The sequence below is a fragment of the Armigeres subalbatus genome, chromosome 2 (genome assembly GCF_024139115.2).
Source record: "Armigeres subalbatus isolate Guangzhou_Male chromosome 2, GZ_Asu_2, whole genome shotgun sequence".
Classification (NCBI taxonomy): Eukaryota; Metazoa; Arthropoda; class Insecta; order Diptera; family Culicidae; genus Armigeres; species Armigeres subalbatus.
In genome coordinates this window covers 59,126,652-59,149,662 of record NC_085140.1, presented here as the reverse complement: position 1 = coordinate 59,149,662, position 23,011 = coordinate 59,126,652, and the positions used below count along the sequence as shown (strand labels likewise).

The following is a 23,011-nucleotide window of genomic DNA, read 5'->3' as shown; positions in this document are numbered from 1 at the left end:
GATTTGAATCCGATCGGGATTCGTTTTTAATCCGGTCGGCATTCGTTTCAAATCCGATCGGTAGAAGTCTCGAATCCGATTAGAATTATTTTACAATTTGATAAGCTTTCCCCGCGACTCCGTTCATAATTCTTGAATTCGAACCGGAAACTTATCGAATCCGTTCGGGATTCGTCTTAAATCCGGTCGAGATTCGTTTCGAACCCGAACCGAATTAGTTCCGAAATCGATCAGGATTTGTCTCCAATCTGGTTGACTTTCGTCTCGAATACTGTTAAGATACGTTGCCAATCAAGTCAAGATTTGACTCAAATCCGGTCTTGATTCAACTGGAATACGAGTGCGATCCGATTTGATTCCGATCGAGATTTGTTTTTATTCGTTTCAAATCCGATCGGTAGAAGTTTCGAATCCGATTGGAATTATTTTGCAATTTGATCAGCTTTCGCTTCGACTTAGGTCAGGATTCATCTCGAGTCCGATTCGGAAACCTCTCGAATCCGTTCGTGATTCGTTTCGAATCTGAACGGAATTCCGATAAGGATTTGTCTCCAATCTGGTTGACTTTCGTCTCGAATACTGTTGAGATACGTTTCCAATCAGGTCGAGATTCGACTCAAATTCAAGCTGCATTCGTTTCAAATCCGATAAGAATTATTTTGCAATTTGAACTGGTTTCGCCTCGATTCCGGTTAAGATTCGTCTTGATTAGAATCATTTTGGAATTCTCTTAGTTTCATAGGGGCGTAACTGTATTGATCGATTTCTCTTAATCGATTTTATGTTTTGTTAATATCTCAATGTTTTCAAAAGCTACAACCCTGATTATTGATTCTAGTGCAAGATACAATCATCCTTTGTCACACCAAACCATTAAATCATCGACAGACTGGCGCAATTCGGTAAATAAAAAGAAAACATCGACGAAGAGAAATCGATCAATATCGAGAATTTGATCAGCTTTCGCCTCGACTCCGGTCATGATTCGTCTTGAATCCGATCCGGAAACTTATCGAATCCGTTCGGGATTCGTCTTAAATCCGGTCGAGATTCGTTTCGAACCCGAACCGAATTAGTTCCGAAATCGATAGCGATCCGATTTGAGTCCGGTCGAGTTTCGTTTTTAATCCGGTCGGCATGATTCGACTCGAATTCGATAGCGATACGATTTGAATCCGTTCGTGATTCGTCTCAAATTTAAGCGGCATTCGTTTCAAATCCGATTAGAATTATTTTGCAATTTGAACTGGTTTCGTCTCGATTCCGGTCAAGATTCGTCTTGAATCTGATCAGGAAACTAATCGAATGATTCGTGATTCGTCTTGAATCCGGTCGAGATTCGTTTCGAACCCGAACCGAATTAGTTTAAAAATCGATCAGGATTTGTACCCAATCTGATTGAATTTCGTCTCGAATACTGTTGAGATACGTTGCCAATCAAGTCAAGATGCTACTCGAATCCGGTCATGATTCGACTGGAATACGATAGCGATCCGATTTGAATTCGATCGAAATCCGTTTTAAATCCGTTTAGCATTCGTTTCAAATCCGATTGGAATTATTTTGCAATTTGATCAGCTTTCGCTTCGACTTAGGTCAGGATTCATCTCGAGTCCAATTTCGAATCTGAACGGAATTCCGCTCAGAGTTTGTCTCCAATCTGGTTAACCTTTTTTCTCGAATACTGTTGAGATACGTTGCCAACCAATTCGAGATTCCACTCAAATCCGGCCATGATTCAACTCGAATTCGATAGCGATACGTTTTGGTCGAAACCCATCTAGATTTGTCTCCAATCTGGTCAATTTTTGTCTCGAATACTGTTGAAAATCGTTACCAATAAAGTCGAGATAAGACTCAAACCACGTAATAACTTAATTCGAATGCGATCGGAATTCGATTTGAAACCGATCAAGATTCATTCTAAATCCGATTCGGATTCGTCTCGAAACCTGTCGGTATTCGTTTCCAATCCAGCCGGAAATCGACAAGGATTCGATCTCGTTCAACCCGGCCTTGATTCAACTCGAATTTGATAGCGATACAAATTGAATCCGATCAAGATTCGTCCTAAATCCGGTTGGTATTCGTTTCAAATCCGGTCGTCATTCGTTTCAATCCAGTCGGCATTCGTTTCGAATTCGATTGGAGTTATTTTGAAATTCGGTCAGCTTTCGCTTCGATTCTGGTCAGGATTTGTATTAAATCCGATCCGAAAACCTATCGAATCCGTTCAGGGTTCGTCCTAAATCCGATCGAAGTACGTTTCTAGTCCGATCAAGAATTGTTTCGAATCCAAAAGGAATTCGTTCCGAAACTGATCAATCAACTTTTGTCTCGAATGTTGTTGGAAATCGTTACCAATAAAGTAAAGATTAGACCCAAACCATGGGTGGAATTGTGCATCTCGTTTGAAACGAGTTGACCATGTGCGATGTCGTACAAAAGTGCTGTCGAGTCGAGATGCGCAATGACGTCCCAGGTAATAACATAATTCAAATGTAATCGGAATCCGATCAAAATTCGTTCTAAATCCGATTAGGATTCGTATCGAAACCTGTCGGCATTCGTTTCCAATCCGGCTGAAAATCGATAAGGATTGGGTCTCGTTGAATCCGAATCCGATCGGGTTTTGTCTCAAATCCGGTCGGAATTCGTCTCCAATCCGGAGCTTTTGACTCGATTCCAGTCAGAAAACGTATCGATTCCGTTTGTGATTCATCTAATATGATACGTCTTCACCAATCTAGTCGGGATCCATATTTAATCCAACCGGGATTCAACAAATATTCAGCCGGAATCCGACTCGTCATGATTTGGAATATGGTTGAAATCTGACTCGAATCTGGCCTGGATTCGTCTCTAATTTTGGTCGTATTGGATTTGTATCTAATCCGGTCGAGGTTCGTCTTGAATCCGGTTAAGGTTTGTCTTGAATCCGGTCGAGACGCGTCTCGAATTCGATTGGGGATTGTTTCGAATCCATCTGGAATTCGTTCCGAAACCGATCAGGATTTTTCTCGATTTTAGTAAACTTTCGGCTCGAATACTATTAAAAACCGTTACCAATCAAGTCGAGATTCAATTCAAATGCCGTCATGAGCTCGAATTCGATAGCGAATTGATTCGTCTCAAATCCGGTCGGGATTCGACCTCAGATCAGGTCAGGAATAGTCTCCAACCCAGTCTGAACAATTCAACATCGCACATATCAAATACCCGTCATGTTTGCATTGCTTGCACTCGCGACTCGCATCGTGAAAAAGCTAGGATTGACTGACTACGAATGTATATCTTGTACGATGGCTGCTATGATCTGTCATGTGGCTGAGGAACGGAAGTATGTTAGGCTTGTTCATGTTATAGGCCTGTTTATGCCACACACGCAGTAAGTTTTCGCCTCGATATCGGTCGGGAATCGTCTCAAGTCCGGTGTGGATTAGTCTTAAATCCAGTCCAGTCGGGATCTATCTCTAACCCTGCCGGGTTTCAACTCGGCAGGTTGGAATTTGAGTCATGTTCGAGATTTAAGTCAAAACGATAAATGCTTCCCAACTATCTACTTACCGAATCATATTCACTATCAATCAGATTGATCCTATTATTATAAATTCGATTATGGGCTTCCATTCCACCCCCACCTCCACCACCACCGCCGCCGCCGCCTCCACCCCCACCATCCGGAGTTACAGCCACTGGGGACTGCTGGTACTGCACTTGCTGCTGCTGCTGCTGATGCATATTGGGACTAGCGGCAGATATCTGGTTGAGCTGCAACTGCAGGTGCGATTGAAATCGCTGCCGCTCCTCGTTCAGCTGCTGCTCATCGATACCCTGCGATAGTGGTGGAGCCGAGGGTTGCTGCTGCTTGGTCGGCGTTTGCACCTGCGGTTGTGGCCTTTGTGGAGACGCGTCCTGATCTTCTGGCGATGAACTGTCGTCATCGTAGCTCTGTTGATTACTCGATTTGGTTACGAAATTGGCCGCTTCAGCTTCCTTTTTGTCGAAGTGATCCAGGAACAGCGGTCGGTACTTGGGTTTGTCCGGATTGGTGTCGTGCCCTGTCAAAACAAGTCAAAAACTCAATAAGAATAACAGAACTTGATAGCCATTAAACCTTACTTTTCATCGTCGATTCCTCCGAATCGGAGTTGATCACCATCGTTCCGAGATTTGATTGGAGTTCCACCATCGTTGCACTGCCGGGGACAAGCGTCCCGCAATCTGTATGCGCTATCATCGTGCCATCCCCATCGTCCTGACCGGGAACCAGCGTTCCGCAGTCCTCCGGAAATTCCTTCATCGTCCTCGAGTTAACTTCGTCCTCGTCCGAATCGCCATCATGATTATTGTTGTTATTGTTATTCTGCAGTTGCCGGTTGGCCTGACTAATGGCCGCCGCATGCCGATAACTTTGATTTTCCCTGATTTCTTTTGCTTCAGCTATCATTTGACTGAGAATACTACATGGTTTAGAGTTTCCTGCAAAAGGATAATTATCGTATAATTAGGATTATGTAAATTCATAACTTTCTGAAGAACCTACCAATGAACTCATGTGTCAACAAATCCGTGGCTGTAGCACGTTCCTCCGGATTCTTGACCAGGCACAAACTGACAAAATCGATAAACTCTGGGCTCCAGATGTCCGGATCCCTGAATGATGGCGGTGGCTTTGTCGGGATCATGAAAATTGCCCTCATCGGGTGAATGTCTCCGTACGGAGGCTTCCCCTCGGCCATCTCCAGCGCCGTGATACCCAGCGACCAAATATCCGCCACGCAGTCGTACCCGATTTCCTCTATCACCTCTGGAGCCATCCAGAAGGGCGTCCCGATCACAGTATTTCGTTTGGCCATCGTATCCGTTAGTTGCCCGGCCACCCCAAAGTCGGCCAGCTTGGCGTGACCTTCTGAGTTCAGCAAAATGTTACCCGCCTTGATGTCACGATGGATCTTCCGCCTAAGATGCAGGTATTCCAAGCCTTTTAGCGTATCACTCATAATCGTGGCAATCTCATCTTCGGACAGAGTTTTCTTCCGTAACCGCATGATGTCGGAAACGCTACCCGCTCCACAGTATTCCATCACTATCCAGAGATCGGTATTCTTAAAATAACTACCGTAATACTTTACCACGTAGGGCGAGTCGCACTGCTGCATGATGGAGATCTCCTTGATGATCTCCTGCAGGTCGGTGTCCACCGGGACCTGCTTGATGGCGAGAACCTGCTCGCTCTCCTTGTGAAGGGCTTTGTACACTGATCCATAGCTTCCCTCGCCCAGTTTACAGATGATGTCGAAGACCTCCTCTGGCTGCCGGGTTAAACTCTCCTCGGAAAGCTTTTTCAGTTCGCTGCAATTGAGGTCAGAGAAGTGGATATAAGATTAGACTACGGTAACCGTTGATGAAAGTGTTGAAATAAAAAGCAAACTGTGCAGATGTCATTCTAAACATGAGAAATGGAACAAATAACGTATTTAGTGGAAGAAATTTCAGACTTGTAGCTGTAATCTTCATCGATTTTATAGTTCAATAATAACCCAATAATTGTTTCAATGACTACAATCTACAATCGTGTTTGTTGCTTCTGGTACAAGGGACAGTCACCCTTTATCACATCAATTCATTAAATCATCGGCAAACTACCGCAATTTGCTACAGTAATAAAAAGAAATGAACAGAAATCGATCAATACAGTTACACCCCTGATTCTAAGCGCGAGAATTGATAGCACACATTACGGAAGACTGAATGATATGAATGAGATGCCTACAACAGCGAGAGTCAATGAAATACGAAACTGGACACAAGGGATGATGGTCGGAAAATAAATCGATCGCTTATCCTTTATGCAGTACTACTTACGGTGTTCGGGTCATATTGACCGCCTTTTTTCAGCCTAATTCACATCTTTATATACCCAAAATAATCGTCAGCTCATAAATTTTCCAAAACTGACCTCAGTGATCGGCCACATCTGAATTTTGTAATGGTTGGAGGAAGGGTTGCCAGTAAGAAGGGTTAGAAGAAGGAGGAAGGGTTGCCAGTTGGCCCCTTGCCAGTTGGTGGAGAAAAAAATTGCATAATAATATTGCGCATGAACAATTTTATTGCTGTTTTTCCTCAAAAATGTGCCCAAACTTTTTTCAGAGAGGACGAATAATGAATGCAGACAAGCAACCCATGGTGTCCCTAAAGATCCTTATAGAGATCATCCGCCTGATCTACGATTTAGATATGTCCAAACCGGATGTTTTAAGTTCTTCAAATCATCCTTGAGCTAAGACCAATTGGTCTACCAAGTTATCTGGGGTCAAAACAGATTCAATAGCGACCCATTGTATCCATACAGGCCATGAGGCCATGCGCATAATTGCGCAGCCATGCCCATCAGTGGCGTAGCCACGGGGGTGGTTTTGGACATAACCGCCCCCCCCCCCAAGAGACAACATTTTTAGAAGAAATTTTTTTTTCCGAAGAAAAAAATGTTCAGAAACCAACCCCCTCCCCCGACCATTTTTCTGGCTACGCCACTGATGCCCATGATTTACGATTTAGATGTATCCAAATCGGATATTACAAGTTCTGCAAATCATTCTAGAATTTGGACCGAATATTGGCCTATCATGTCGATTGGGCTCGGTACAAAATCTATAGCAACCCATGACTTAGTGCCCCCCGAAAGCCGAATTATTCGCTCGATAATCTTCACGTGCGGCACAATCAGTTTGGGATCAACTTCTCCAGTAGCTTCCCTACCGTGTCTATTAGACAGATTGGTCTGTATGCTGGGGGGTCTCCTGGTGGCTTACCAGCCCAAGCAGCTTAACTTGTTTCACTACTGAACATTTCACTGTGTTGCAACTATTCGGAAAGAAATAGTCTTTGCGTATGTGCCATCAAATATAACTCTCTTGCAATCTAAAAAGCGCAAGAGGTGGAGCCTATGGAAACATCCTTAGAATGCAGTAAAATTACAATAATGTTGCGGCATACTACAGCGGAAAAAATAAAATAAAAATATAAAACTGGATTCGATTTATGGATCTTGTGATTGATAGTCCTTCACTCTACCACAGCACCATTCAACACTTCGAAGGGACTGCATGTTGACTCTCCATAAAAACCATAAAATTATGAAGTTTTGTACTCGAGTTTTCTGTTACTTGACTGCACCATCACCGGAAAAATTGTGAGTTGTCAAAACGTTGAACGATGCTTAATTAAACATGAAGACACACTCAACTTATCTGCAACTTAATTTAAACAAACAATTAAATTTTGAAAGACGCATTGAAGTTACATTGTAAAAAATATGCAACTTGATGATTTTGTTACGTGTTTGCAACATGAAGTGCAGTATTCTTTGGTTGTTTGTTTCCAAATGTCAAACGCGTACTGCATTGCAATGTTAATGAAACATTGACATCTTGATGCAACTTTTTCGTGCTTTGATGTTTTTCCAATGCCTTTAATGAAACTGAATAGAAACAAGGTGGTTTTTGGAAGAAGTTGCGTGTGCTACTTGGAGGCTTCGGTAACAGGACCAAACGCTGTCACTTTCTCTGCATGGCTGACCTAAACATGTCCGGTTTGGTCATTATGGCTGCCTTCAAAGCTATGTTCGGGATCCCGTTTGGACTAGACCTGTGCGCCGCCGCCGGTGATTTTATTCACACCGCCGAAGCTGACGATTATGAGTCGGCGCGCCGCCGATCATAATTTTGCCACACCAATGGCTAATCGCAATAAAAAAAAATCACAAGGGTTGTGTACAAGACACGACCGCCCGACGTAAACTACGTAAAACAGTTTGGTGAAATGAAGAATCTAGTGCCAGTGCAAGAATACATATTTGCAGCAGCTCTCTACAATACGCGCTCGTAATTATGGTACGAACGGCAACGTAATTCTTCTACGACGTTTTAATTTGAACAAATTCGTCTCGCCTCAATCTGCCTTTGTTTAAAATGGTGACCCTGAGAAGAATCGATTAATTCCCAATAATGCATATCGAATCACTAACGACCACACGTCCGTCGCCATTGGCTGGAATAACAAAACCAAATAAGAATCATGAAAGAATTTCACTTGAATGCCAGTGAAGCCATTCATGCGAATACATAATTGCAACTTCTCCTTCTGACGCGCGCTCGGACCGGCACTAATGCTATGATTCCGCTACCGATACCAAACAATTATGCTTTGTTCTATGAAAAAAGTTTGTCTTATATCAACTTTCTCAATCACTTATCAATCACTGAAGCATTGTTCAAAATGAAGTCCACAGCAAGAAGAGTAGTTAAGTGCTAGACAAACATCATATAATTGAGCTCAGAATCACGCTAGAATATTTCACTGATAAATTTTCTAGTTCCTAGCGGTCGCACTGTAGACAAATTGTTTCAACTTAACCTTCTTCCCAAACATAATGGTGGTTCTGAAAAGAACCGATTCATTCCCACTTATGTGCCTCACCAACAACAACTACTGGACTGCGTGACAGCCATCCGATGATTCGGCTCTACGCACGCCGTTAATTGCCAGATCCAAAAATGCTGCTCGTAACACGGATGTAAAGATGACCTGCTGTTGCCACGACCGCCACCACCATCGAACGAAAAATTTTCATCCGCACCACCCCAGCCGTTGTCGCTGGGACCGCTTCTGGACGCCTTGATCCGCTTTCCATGAAATCCAGAATGAAAATGACGCGCGCACGCGAAACACGGGCCTTTTTATACACAGGGAAAACGAAACAGTGGATCAAAAGGCCCGTACCTTACTACAATCTGATGTCCGTGTTGGGGATTTATGAACGGAATTGAATTTTTCACCCGGTTTGGAAAGAAATAAACATTTTCAATAGTTTAACGTTGATAATCAATAGTATCAATAGAATTGTCAAATTGCTGGAGAGTTTCCGAATCTATTGATAAGCAAATCTCGAAAATCCATCGAAAGATAAAGACGCTATTAGCGTTTGAAATCTATCCTAATTTCATGACGGTCTCGAATTTAGAAATTTCCGTTTTACACCCTGTATCTGAGTCTTCCCCTTAGACGTAGTTTACGTCAAAAATGCTGGCAAATTAATTCTTTTGTGTAAAATGGTGATTCTGAAAAATCATAATCTTGAGAGAAAATTTCACTTGGCAACAACTGACGCCATCCATACGAATACATATTTGCAGCACCTACGATGCGCGCCCGTAATTGTGCTGCTGGAATAACAAAACCGAATAAGAATTTCACTGCCACTGAAGCCATCTCCCTCCGACGCGCACTCGTGATTCTGCTACGGACGGCAGGCAACTTTATGGCGTCGCCAAGCGGTTAATTTTCACTTTGAATAAAATTCGCCTCGCCTCAATCTTCCTTTGTGTAGAATGGTGGCCCTGAGAAGAACCGATTAGTTCCAGATATGTCGACGACGACCACACGATCCACGACACGGGCAGGAATTCGTTCAGCAACTCTCTCGATGCTTGATTTCAAATGAAATGCCTCACGCGGGGGGGAAAGCAGTTTTCTTATAATGAATAAAGATGGCTCATTAGTCCCGCCTCTTTGTTGTCCGGTATGACTGAAAATATTGTGTAACCGTCACACACTCTCCAAAGGGGCGTGGCTAAAGGTTCAACTTTATTGATTACAAGAAAGCAGCTCTTCCGCGCGCGCGAGCCATTTCGTTCGAGATGTCACGGAGAGCAGACCGTGGTACCACCATTGGCATCGGCGGAGCTCCTACCGGAAATTTTTATTCCCGGTGATGGTGTGGGTCGCGCGGTCGTCGTCATTAACATTAGCAGCGCTCAGATTAAATTTTCTTGTATGAAGTAGGGGGAATGACGGCTTTGGCAGGTTTTGTTCTATTATTGTCAGGGAGTTTTTGTTGGCCAAATTTATGAAATTTGACCACAATATTCTTTGATATGCAAAGAATGTTTAGGCCAAATATGAGCATAATTAGTTACAGAAAACCCCCTGACAATAATAGAACAAAACCTGCCAAAGCCGTAATTTCCCCTACTAACGATTGGCTACCATCAATGAAAGTAGCTCTTAAGTCACAACTTGAGGCGAGATGAATTTTGATCAAAGTAAAACTTAATTGCTTGGTGATGGTAGATTGTTTTCCGTCGGTAGTAGAATCACGAGATCACGATTCAGAGAAAGACATAATTTTAGTGGATAGTCATCCATGCGAATACATTTGTGCAGCTTCTCTGTTTGACGCGCGCTCGTGATTCTACATACAAACAGAAAACATACGATGATTCAACTCATCCATGAGTTTTAGGTGCTGAGTTGGGCTTGATTTGAATCGTCCATGAGTTTTTACCACAACAGACCAAACCACAGGCGTTATCGCTTAAACCGCGCTGGTCCGTTCTCCGTGACATCCAGAATGAAAATGACTCGCGCACGCGAAACACGGGGCTTTTTATACACAGGGAAAACGAAGCAGTGATGTCCGTGTTGGGGATTTATGAACGGAATTGAATTTTTCACCCGATTTGGAAAGAAATAATATTTTCAATAGTTTAACGTTGATAATCAATAGTATCAATAGAATTGTCAAATTGCTGAAGAGTTTCCGAATCTATTGATAAGCAAATCTCGAAAATCCATCGAAAGATAAAGACGCTATTAGCGTTTGAAATCTATCCTAATTTCGTGACGGTCTCGAATTTGGTTTTTTCGGTTTTACACCCTGTATCTGAGTCTTCCCCTTAGACGTAGTTTACGTCAAAAATTAATTAACTTGAATCGAATCGAGTAAAGTACGAACCACTCAAGATGGCCTTACAGTTGCTGTAAAGCAATACAACGCGTTGGAATTAATTGGAACAGTGCTAAGCTCGTCACTGTATAGTGTCAGCATCGAGAAGGCAGCCCCTTCAACACGTGTAGGTAGCGAAACCCTGGTAAGGTAGCCTATCGAAGATTATACAGTTACCAATTAAGGCAAAAGTAGAGCCAACGGATTGATTCAACGGCAACAGACCCGGCAACGAACAAAGGACAACGATTGGAAAGTCGGATCTTGGAACGTATAAACTTTGAATAAACCCGCACGTATTGGGCTTCTACCTCGTCAGCTGCGGAAGGTCGGCGTGAGTGTGGCAGCAATCCAGGAAATACGGTGGCCCAGAACTGGAGAACGTGAACTCGGTGGTGGATCCCATAGCGAACACTTCATTCAAGTACCACATCTAGTATAGCGGCGGTGACAGAGCAGAACGAGGAGTTGGCTTCATGGTGATCGGGAAGCAGATGAAGCGTGTTATCCCGTGGAAGCTGATATGCGACCGCATTTGCGTGTTGAGATTGAAGGGCAAATTCTTCGATTATAACCTGATCTGCATCTAAGCCCCAACGAACGATAATCCTGATGACGTGAAGGATGATTTCTATGAGAGCCTTGATAAGGCCTACGGAGAGTGCCCAACACACGATGTAAAGATTGCCATCGGGGATGTAAATGTGCAGATCGGAAGAGAAAGTTTCTTTCGCCCTGTCATTGGTACGGAAAGCCTTCATTCCGCTACCAACGATAATGGTCTGCGACTTGTAACCTTTGCTGCTGCTAGAGGGATGGCAATAGGCAGTACCTACTTCGCACGTAAGAATATCCGCAAACACACCTGGCAAATTCCGAGTGGAGACACTTGCTCACAGATAGACCACGTGCTGCTCGACGGTAGACATCTCGGATGTTATAGATGTAAGGTCCTTCAGAGGCCCGAACATTGACTCGGATCCCTACCTTATAGTTGTAAAAATTCGTGCGCGACTTTCCAGCGTCACGAATTCACGAAACAACAGAACGATGCGCTTCAATATCCAACGTTTGTCAGTTGAAGGAGTTGTTGAACAGTACCACCAGAAGCTAGACAAGCGGATAGGAGATGCCACCGGATCTGGCGACGTCAACAGATTGTGGGAAAATATCCACGAAGCTGTGACTACAACAGCGCAGGAAGTGTTAGGCACTGCTCATCGACGCCAACGAAATGGTTGATTTGATGAGGAGTGTCAACGACTGACGGACGATAAGTGTGTTGCTAGGAGTCGAATGCTAGTGGCTCGTGCCCGTTCTAACAGAGAGCGGTACAGTGTAGCAAGGGCAAAAGAGAAACGATCCCACCGCGAGAAAAAAAGGCAACACGAAGAGAGTGTGATAGCTGAAGAGCAGGACAACGTGGATAGAAACAATATGCGAAGGTTTTACGCAACTGTCAATGGCGCGCGACATAAGACTGCGCCAGTGCCCGCCATTTGCAATGACCGAGAGGGGAATATGCTGACAGACAATACAATGGTGGCAGCTAGGTGGAAGGAGCACTTCGTAGATTTGTTGAACGGTGGAAATGAAGGTGTATTAAGGAGCTGGATGGACATAGTCGACGACGGTCATGCTTTGGAACCACCAACGCTGGACGAGGTAGAGAAGGCTCTAAACGAGCTGAAAAACAGTAAAGCTACTGGGACGGACTTCTCAAACACGGAAGTGAGGAACTGCTTCAATCAATGCACCACATTATCCAGAAAATATGGGAGGATGAAAAATTGCCTGCCAGCTGGTTGGATGGCCTCATATGCCCTATCTATAAGATAGGGCACAGACTAGAGTGAGCTATTTCCAGAGGGATCACCCTTCTGAACTCAGCGTACAAAATCCTGTAGCGTATGTTATTTGACTGACTGAGACCGCTTGAGGAGTCCTTCGTCGGCGAATATCAGGCAGGTTTTCGTGAGGGCCGATCAACGACGGATCAGATGTTTGCGGATGATCCGTGATAAAATCCGGGAGTAAAACTTGCAGACTCACCATCTGTTCATTGATTTCAAAGCGGCGCACGATTCAGTGAAAAGAAATGAGTTGTGGCAGATAATGTCCTAACATGGTTTTCCAGCGAAATTGATTGGACTGATACGTGCAACGCTGGATGGCTCGAAATCGAATATTCGGATTGAAGACAAAGTGTCAACCTCGTTTGTGACCTTAGATGGATTGAAGCAAGGTGATGCACTTTCGAATTTATTGTTCAACATTGCACTCGAGGGAGCTATTAGGAGATCTGGCATGCAGAGGAACGGCACTATCATCACACGGTCGCATATGCTCCTGATGTTTGCCTCATTGGAATCGATTGCAGAGCAGTAGTGGAGGCTTTTGTCCCACTGAAGAGGGAGACGGCGGGGATAGGCTTAACCATTAACTCTACCAAGACAAAGTACATGGTGGCAGGTAGGGATAGAGGAAGACTTAGTGGTGTTGGTGCTGAGGTAGTGATTGATGGGGATGTGTTTGAAGTTGTTGAAGAATTTGTTTACTTTGGAACGCTTGTGACATGTGACAATGACGTTTCCCGTGAGGTGAAAAGACGTATTGCTGCTGCGAATAGGGGCTTTTATGGATTACGTAACCAGCTTAGGTCCCGCAACATGCAGACGGAAACGAAATTTGCTCTATACAAAACTCTGATTCTACCAGTGGCCCTTTATGGACATGAAGCATGGGCATTAAAAGAGGCGGACCGGAGAGCTTTCGGGGTTTTCGAGCGAAAAGTGCTGCGTACAATACTCGGAAAGAAATTAGAAAATGGTGTGTGGCGCAGACACATGTCAGAAGAAAGAATAGCGAAAACAATATTACACAGAGAACCAGATAGGGATCGGCGACTTCGTGGAAGGCCACGAACACGCTGGCTGCACGCTGTGGAATCGGACCTGGGGGCCCTCAACGTTCTGGGAAACTGAAGAAACATCGCCAAAATCGACGATTATGGAGCTCTACAATACGCCAGGCATAGGTGTATCGACGCTGTAGCCAACCAGGTATCCAGGTAGGAAGGTTCAAATGACACTATGTCGAATGGAACGTGACATTTTGGAGAGATTTCACTCCATCTCTGGTTTTATATTTAGATCAAAGTACCCTTCTGCCCATGATCGCATATTTGTAACACACGCATTTTTGTTCATTGTGCAGAAAGTCTGTGAATCGTTCAGCAAGCTCAATTTACTGCATCTAATCCCACAACAGTAAAATAGGCTTCACTATCTTGCTTATCTGTGGTAATCTGGAAATAATTGAGTTTGTAGTATCGTTAGTAGTTTATTAAAAAATATGAAGTTGAAAAGTTGAAGTTTTCATCAAAATCGGAATATTTTAAACAAAGTTAAACTAATTAGAATTTTGAAAAAAAAATGCCATTTAAAAATGTTTTTTGAATTATTATACTCAGGTTTAAGCAAAATGGGATTCTAACAAATCTCGCGCTTAATTTCATAGGGGCGTAACTGTTTTGATCGATTTCTCTTAATCGACTTTATATTTTGTTAATAACTCAATTGTTTCAAAAGCTACAACCGTGATTATCGATTCTGGTGCAAGATACATTCATCCTTTACAGCACCAAACCATTAAATCATAGACAAACTAGCGCAATTCGCTACAATAATAAAAAGAAAACATCGACGAAAATAAATCGATCAATACAGTTACGCCCCTATGAAACTAAGCGCGAGAAATGTATTCGTAAAAAATTACTTTAGAATCAAAATATTCAAAATAAAATTGAATGGACCTCTACATTGGCCAACAACCAATGCCACTGCTTTCTTATGAATATCAGAAAAAAAAATCGGAATTATTGATAATAATTTTGTTTATTTTAACACTCGAGCGCGCGGGCTGTTGTATTTTGTACAACAGTTACGAAAACACATCGCTCACAATGCATACCACGAGCGAGCCGCTTGAGCTTTCCAGAACCGTGCGAGTGCTGAACTTGTAATTCGAGTGCTGAAATTGTAATTCGGAGTAAGCATCATAAACATAGCAGATTCTACACTCGCTAATCACATCTATAACTTACGTAACGCTTAGTGGGGAAGGGGGTTACCTGAAGTGTGACGATTCATACAAAATATTTCAGATGCTTTATACAAAAAGTGTGAAATAGGGGGAAGGGGGGTTGAAAATGGCCAATTTCTGCGTTACGTAATTCATGGAACCTCCCTTATTCAGCAAAGCTACAACTGCACTTAACTCCCCGGATTAAAGACCTGCCGATCTTGATCATTGACATTGCTAAATTGATAATTAGTTCCAAAGCGAAAAGCCTATAATCTGGTCCAACAAAGCCGGCTCTAAAACATTGACTTGTATGAAGGACATTACCGGCACATTACCGACCGTAGGAAGAGGTGTTACATGGTGCCACCGCCACTTTTCGGTCTTCTTTATAATTTGTATATCTTCTCATTATCTAATTACTTGTTGCCTTCCTGATGGCTTTGCGTATATCGACAACAAACACAGGATCCAAACTAGACACTGCCTCGCGCCCGTTTAATGTCAGCGTCGTTCCTGGGCAGTAGTGGTCAGTGTGTAACCGTTTTTGTAGGATTGCTCTGGACTTGGACACATTGCATGGCACAAGCCTCACTGGATTGTGGCGCGCTGTTTGCATGTACGTATAACAAAAAACGGTGATACGTAACAACATTTATCGATTATTTTTACGTCTATTTATAATTCTCGCCTGGTTCTCTTGCGGATCTTTTTAGCACATGTTTCGAGCATTCCTGTTTGCGTGCAAAAAATAGCACGATTTCGTCATGTTTCCATCGAACCGCAGGCACAAAGTAGGCTTGGTGTGACTAACTTTGTTAACAGTTCACCTACTTTGTTATAATTAGGAAAATCGATGACGTTCAGGGAAACTACAGTTTCAACTCCTAGAATAAATTGTACCAAAATCAGACAATTTAGTAAAAAATTAAATTTCAGAGCGTTTTTCTGTAAACATTTATCTTAGAAGTTGTTTTGTGAATGAACGCGTTTTTGGTTGAAATTTTTAATGTAGCTTTCAATGAAAGTTGTTCAATGACCTGCAGAGTAGAAGTTAGTGTGCTCTGGGAGGAAATTAATTAAAATTAGTTGATTGACATTGTGCCATCTGACTTTTACGAAGCTGTTCACAGTCGATTGTTAGTTTATCCAAGTGATATAATAAATTAGTTGTCAGTGACGTCATTGTCTTTCCATAGAAACAATTATCAGAAGAGAACGACATTTGATATGAATGTCTTTCAGTTTCTTTGCGTCATTTCTCCTGAAACATTAAATTATACAATTTTGTTTCAATTATTGATCGCAAGTCTAACTTGCGTAGAGGACAATAAAAAATTGACATCGTTTGTTTAACAAAAAAAAAACCACGAAAATTAAAAAAAATCGATTGTTATAAAAATGCGATAATTGGCAGTAATCCATTTTTATAAATGTAATTCGTCTTATTTCAAGCATCGCCTATTAAAATGTGATACTTCCAATCCGGGCCATATTTTTGTTTTCATGAATTCTATGAAGGCAAATAAGACTTATGCTACAATAATTTATTATTTACACATACTATGGCCTGTGCAGTACATAAAAGTCTTCTCCATTCTACTTGGTTCATGGCTGCACGTCGCCAATCACGATCCGCCTTGCTTGCTGCACACCCCGTCTTCTTGTGTCCGTCGGATCGCTATCGAGAACCATTTTCACCAGGTTATTGTCCGACATACTGGCTATGTGCCCGGCCCACCACAGTCGTTCGAATTTCGCGGTGTGAACGATAATTGGTTCTCCCAGCAGCTGTTGAAATTCGTGGCTTATTCAATCCAGCTTATCGCCCTTATTGTAGATGGAACACACGACACACGACATTCCATCCGTATAACTTCGCGTGAGCTCCGAGGTTCGTCATCATAGCGTCCTCGTTTTCTTCCACAACGTCAATCAGGTGTTCTTCGTAGTGCTGCTGTCAAGTTTGGATCACCTCACGCTCGTCCGTAGAAAATTTCCGTTTATGTCTTCATACATGTCAGGCTATGGCACGTGGCCCTTGCGTAAACGGTTCAACCTCTCATAGAACATCCGTGTGTTATAAGCGAGGTACAGTTACTCCGTCTATTCATGGTCTCGATCTTCTTGCTGGCGATTTTTTCTTCATAAAATTTTATCTGTTCCGCCCCCGTTTATATCGTGTTCACTCTCGAGCAGTATTGCAGCAATCTCGCCCATCCCGCATTCTTCTCCTCCACTAAGGGCTCACATTCGCCGTCATATCCAGTCGTTACTCTGATCCGGGGCACCGTGTCAAATGCAACGGTTGCTGTGCTACCAAAGACAGATGAAATGTCTCTCCAGCCATCCTCAAGAGATGCTGCGTCTATCTGTTCTTCCGTTGGGAGTACCACTTCCAGCAGCTAAATGCTAAATCGCGGCGTTTGACTTTGACGCGTGTTGTTTACCATCGAGAAGCGCAGGCATACTACAACAAGGTAGAGGTCGGATTCAATATTCGCACTAAGGTAGGTGCGGACATTCGTGATGTCGGAGAAGAATTTACCGTCGATTAGAACGTGGTTGATTTGGTTTTCCGTTTCTTGGTTGGTGATCCCCATGTGCCCTTGTGCATATTCTCAAGGCGGAAGAAAGTGCTTCGGACTACCATTCCGCGGGAGGCCGCAAAATTTATGCATCGTTGGCCGTTGTCATTAGATATGATATATAAACTGTCCGATCCGTACATGTACATTTCCTTCCTTCCTAGCTGAGCCTGGATGTCGCCGTCAATGTCATGCTACAATAGAAGACACTTATTCCTGTATCGAAAATCGAAAAGAGATACCATATCCGGAGACGAGCCAGCCTAGGGCTTAAAGTCTCCTTAATAAAGACAATAAATAAAAGATACCATGATATGTGGTTCGACGTAAATAAAAGCAAAAAAAGTTAATCAATCAAAGCTTTTTTTATCATGTCAATTTCGACGAAATTGATGGGACAAAAATGGGCGAGTATTGTGTGCGTCATGTTTCAGAATCGACTAAGAAGAGACAACGAGTTATTATTTTAGACCCCGATTTTATGAATAAATCCACTTAATGTGCGTTTTAAAATTTCCATTTTTTCATATTTACTCATTTCATCCGACTTCTGTGAGACAATTGCATTTTATGCAGAATATAAATTTTATGTTTTAACAACGGGATAATAAATTGAGTGTCTACTAAACCCAACCAGAAAGTCCAAGATTTAATTATGCTTTTCCCAGAAACAAGAACTAATTTGCCGCCCAACTCTGGTTGCAGATCAGGAATACGCAGAGATATACCCATTTCCTTGAGAACGGTGCGAGATTTGACCCTATGTACTTCCTAAACCGATGTCACTTTCGCAGAACACGCGGAACCTGTTATAAATGTGGTAATACGTCTTACAGTCTCCAAAGTGTATCTTTAAAATTCATTCTATATCTATCGTCTTGGAAAAACACGAAATTCGACATCCATATATGCGTGGTTTCTTTCATAGTGATGAGCGATATGCAAAGGCGCGTGATCGGGTGGTGGCCATTTATTGAGAGAATGTGCAGGTTGAGGATCAAAGGTCGGTTCTTCAACTTCAGCATAATACACGTCCATAGCCCACACTCCGGAAGCACTGATGATGATAAGGACGCATTCTACTCGCAGCTGGAACGTGAGTACGACAGCAGCCCAAGCCACGACGTCAAAATCATCATAGGAGATTTGAACGCTCATGTTGGCCAAGAGGAGGAGCTTAGAGTCTAGAGCGATTGAAGCATACGAGCAGTATCTCGAGGTAGCGTTGCCGGAAGAGGGTGAGCTCGATGGGGCCCCTCTTGAGGACTGCTGGAATACAGTCAAAGCAGCTATTAACGACGCAGCGGAGAACAACGTCGGGTATATGGGACAAAGTCGACGGAACGATTGGTTCGACGAAGAGTGCAGACAGATTCTGGGGGAGAAGGACGCAGCGCGGGTAGTCGCGCTGCAGCAAGGTACCCGGCAGAACGTGGAACGTTATAGACGGAAACGGGTACAGCAGGCCCGCCTTTTTCAGGAGAAGAAACGCCGCCTGGAAGAAGCGGAGTGCGAGGAGATGGAACAGCTGTTCCGTTCTCAAGAAACACGCAAGTTCTATCAAAAACTCAACGCATCCCGCAAAGGCTTCGTTCCGCGAGCCAAAATGTGCCTGGATGGGAGCATCTTAACGGACGAACGTGTGGTGATCGAAAGGTGGAAGCAGCACTACGAAGAACATTTGAATGGCGCTGAGAGTACAGGCAGTGAAAGTCAAGACAACGGAGGATGACTACGTCAGTTCAGCGGACGATGGAAGCCGACCAGCCCCCACCTTAAGGGAAGTTAAGGATGCCAACAGCTAAAGATCGATTAAGCATCTGGTAAGGATGGTATCGGAGCTGTGCTCATCAAGATGGGCCCGGAAAAAATAGTCACTAGCCTGCACAAACTGATAGTTAGAATCTGGGAAACTGAACAGCAACCGGAGGAGTGGAAGGTAGGGGTTATATGCCCCATCTACAAGAAAGGCGACAAGCTGGAGTGTGAGAACTTTCGAGCGATCACCATCCTTAATGCCGCCTACAAAGTGATATCCCAGATCATCTTCCGACGTCTGTCACCATTAGTGAATGAGTTCGTGGGAAGTTATCAAGCCGGCTTCGTTCACGGCCGCTCGACAACAGACCTGATCTTTACTATACGGCAAATCCTTCAAAAATTCCGTGAATACCAGGTCCTAATGCACCATCTGTTCGTCCACACCACACCAAATGGGTCATGTACAAGACGCTAATGAGACCGGTTGTCCTCTACGGACATGAAACATGGACAATACTCGAGGAGGACTTACAAGCACTCGGAGTATTTGAGAGACGGGTGCTTAGGACCATCTTTGGCGGTGTGCAAGAAGACGGTGTGTGGCGGCGAAGAATGAACCACGAGCTCGCCCATCTCTACGGCGAACCCATTATCCAGAAGGTAGCTAAAGCCGGAAGGGTACGATAGACAGAGCATGTTGCAAGAATACCGGACAGCAACCCTGCAAAGATGGTGTTCGCTTCCGATCCGGCAGGTACGAGACGGCGTGGAGCGCAGCGAGCGAGATGGGCAGACCAGGTGCAAAACGACTTGGCGAGCGTGGGACGCATTCGAGGATGGAGAGATGCGGCCTCGAACCGTGTATTGTGGCGTCAAATTGTTGATTCAGTGTTATCTGTTTAGATGTAAACTAAATAAATGAAAAACAAAATGAAAATGAACCCTAATTCGGCGTACAAAATAATGTCTCGTATTCTGTTCAACATATTGAGACTGCTTGAAGAGTCCAACAAATCCTTGATAAATTCCGGGAGTACAACCTGCAGACACATCATCGGTTTTTTTGATTTCAAGGCGACGAACGATTCAGTGAAACGGAATGAAGTATGGCAAATTATGCTAGAACATGGTTTTCCGGCGAAACTGATACGGCTGATCCGGATCGACAAATATCGACATCATTTGTTACCTTAGATGGATTGAAGCAGGGTGATGCACTCTCGAATCTACTGTTCAATATAGCGCTCGAAGGAGCGATTAGGAGAGCTGGTATGCAAAGAAGCGGTACCATTATTACAAGATCGCATATGCTCCTGAGATTTGCGGACGATATCGGTATTATCGGGAATGATCGCCGTGCCGTGGAAGAGGCTTTTGTGCCTTCTATGAGGGAGACAGCGAGTAAAATTGAGAGATTTTGAAACATGAAAAGATAGTACAACTTCAAGCAGGTTAAGTGCATCATCATGGTAGTGGTACGCTCCCAACGTAATACAACACTCAACTATGTGTACATATATAATCAATCAATAGTTAGATATTTTCGCTTGAATACTACATTACAAATTTTTCATCGGCTATTTGATAAATAATTAAATATCTGTTGGATTATGGATAAGTCTCTGAAAATCAGAGCGATACAAAATATCATATTATGGAATAGGTACTTTATTTTATAGAACGCCTTGGTCGGGCAAGAAGCATTTTTTTTGACGCGCTGTCATTATTTTGTTCTAATTCTTAGCTGGAAAGTGATTTACAATTTGAATTCAGATTCCAATATATTTTTGGACATGTCCTTTCGGACAGCTGCTGGAGCCAACGTGAGCAGAACATCAGGAATATGTACATGAATCAATAAAACACTTTGCTACTATGTGCAGAGCTTCCACAAGTATAATTTTTCATATTTCTATACATACTATTATTGGTGGAAGAATATTTTATGGTTCAATTTTGTCTTTATCGGTCACTCCTAACAGATACAAAAGCTTTGATGCGTTTTGAGACACGTACAAATAGTAATTCCAAATAGCATACATCATCTCCGTTTCTGTCTTCCTTAGTTACGTTCTGCAACGTTTATTATACGTACGCTATGTAATAAAAAGCTTATTTTTACTTTTTTTACGCTCAGAGTTTTAAATCTAACAAAGGTTGAAAAAAAAGTTCGTTGTACGAGAAAGGCAAAAAAGTCAGAATACATATTGATATTAATCAAAACAATTATGTTATTATGTATGATACTGCCATCCGTCTTTTTATTGCATCTTTTCAGAAATCAAGATATCAATTTCTCGATCTTTGAACCAAAATGAAGCATATTCCCCGATGAAAACCAAAACATTTCTTGAAGAGCTATTGGTTTTCTATCTCTGAAGGCATAAATCTAAAGCTAGCTGGCGTTGAAGAAAGGTCCTTTCTCATCCAGGACATAGAATTGAAACTTGGTGAGAGAATTTCATTATATATATATTTACCAAATTATATTGAAACTATATGATTATATACCATAAAAAAAACTATCAGGGCACCCGATTGAAGCGATTTGGATAGGAAGAGTGGAATCGCCAACTTCCTATTGTTAACATCTCGTGGATAAAGGGCGGGCTCTTCTCCCCATCTATTGGGCCAATCTGGGAAACGAGGGCTAGATTATAATATTGTATGTACGAACTTTTTTCTGAAAGGAAATTCTCAATTTATCCCGTGGATTCGTAAAAGTGTCTTTGCTCATGGAACCAACCCACCCATTTTTGGCCATTCATACAGAAGTCTGATGAAATACAAACAATAGTATAATCATGATCAAATCGTATGTCAGATATGGTCAGTGCTATCGGCAGGTGCCTTGCTACAATAGATGGTAGTATCACCATCATCATCATCATCATCATCTATGAGGGAGACAGCGAGGATTGGACTTATGATCAATACCAGCAAAACGAAGCGTGGGTTCATTAGTGGCGGTGGTAGTGAAATGGTGCTGGATGATGAAAAATTTGAAGTGGTGGAAGAATTTGTGTATCTTGGAATATTAGTGACGTGCGATAATGATGTTACCCGCAAGGTGAATGGCTTATTGTGGGCTTTGTAACCAACTTATGTCCCGTAGTCTGCAAAGAAAGACAAAATTCGCGATGTATACTACTCTAATTCTTCCGTTGGACGTTAAAGGAGGTTGATCGGAGAGCTTCCGAAGTGTTTGAGCGTAAGGTGCTGCGGACAATACTCGGCGGTAAACAGGAGAACGGTATCTGGCAGCGTCGCATGAATCACGAGTTGTACCAGGTGTATAAAGGTCTGGATATTATTAAGCTTATACAACACGGCAGACTAATGTGGGCTGGAAATGTTGTTCGTATGAAAGACAATCTGCACCTTTACGGGAATTCCTGTTTCCAACGTACTCATATATTTTTAAGAGCTCCATGAGCAACGTCACGGAACGATTTTCCGCAAAAATTATTGTTTCCATAGTAATTTTCATAGAAACTTCAAACTGCACGTCAAATTACTTCCAAATTAGCGGAAAATTTAAAAGGATTATGAAAAAAATAAATATCTTTGTTAAGGCAAAGGCGAGCGAAAAGTCAAAATTTTAATCACTCTAATGTTCACCTTTCTCTTGCGGATTCTCCTGATAATTCCCTAATTTTCCTAGATTGACAATAATTCCCTGATGATTCCAGGTTTTTGAGGTTGTTGGCACCCTTATAGAGCCGAATGGTGACAATGTCACTGAATGTTTGTGAAATCTGTAATAATTTAAAAACGGGTGGAGTTTCCT

General features: G+C 42.8%; 1 protein-coding gene across 6 annotated transcripts in view; it reads right to left on the bottom strand.

Moving 5' to 3' along the window:
* LOC134208695 (serine/threonine-protein kinase 3) overlaps positions 1–23,011 on the bottom strand; it is a 44,623-nt gene that overhangs the window by 3,259 nt on the left and 18,353 nt on the right. For all 6 annotated transcript variants that reach the window (XM_062684502.1, XM_062684503.1, XM_062684501.1 and 3 more), the window contains exons 3-5: positions 4,547–5,355; positions 4,123–4,482; positions 3,568–4,061 (exon numbers count right to left, since the gene is read on the bottom strand). In XM_062684502.1, the coding sequence (XP_062540486.1) occupies positions 3,568–4,061; positions 4,123–4,482; positions 4,547–5,355 (1,663 nt within the window). The remainder of the gene's footprint in view (positions 1–3,567; positions 4,062–4,122; positions 4,483–4,546; positions 5,356–23,011) is intronic.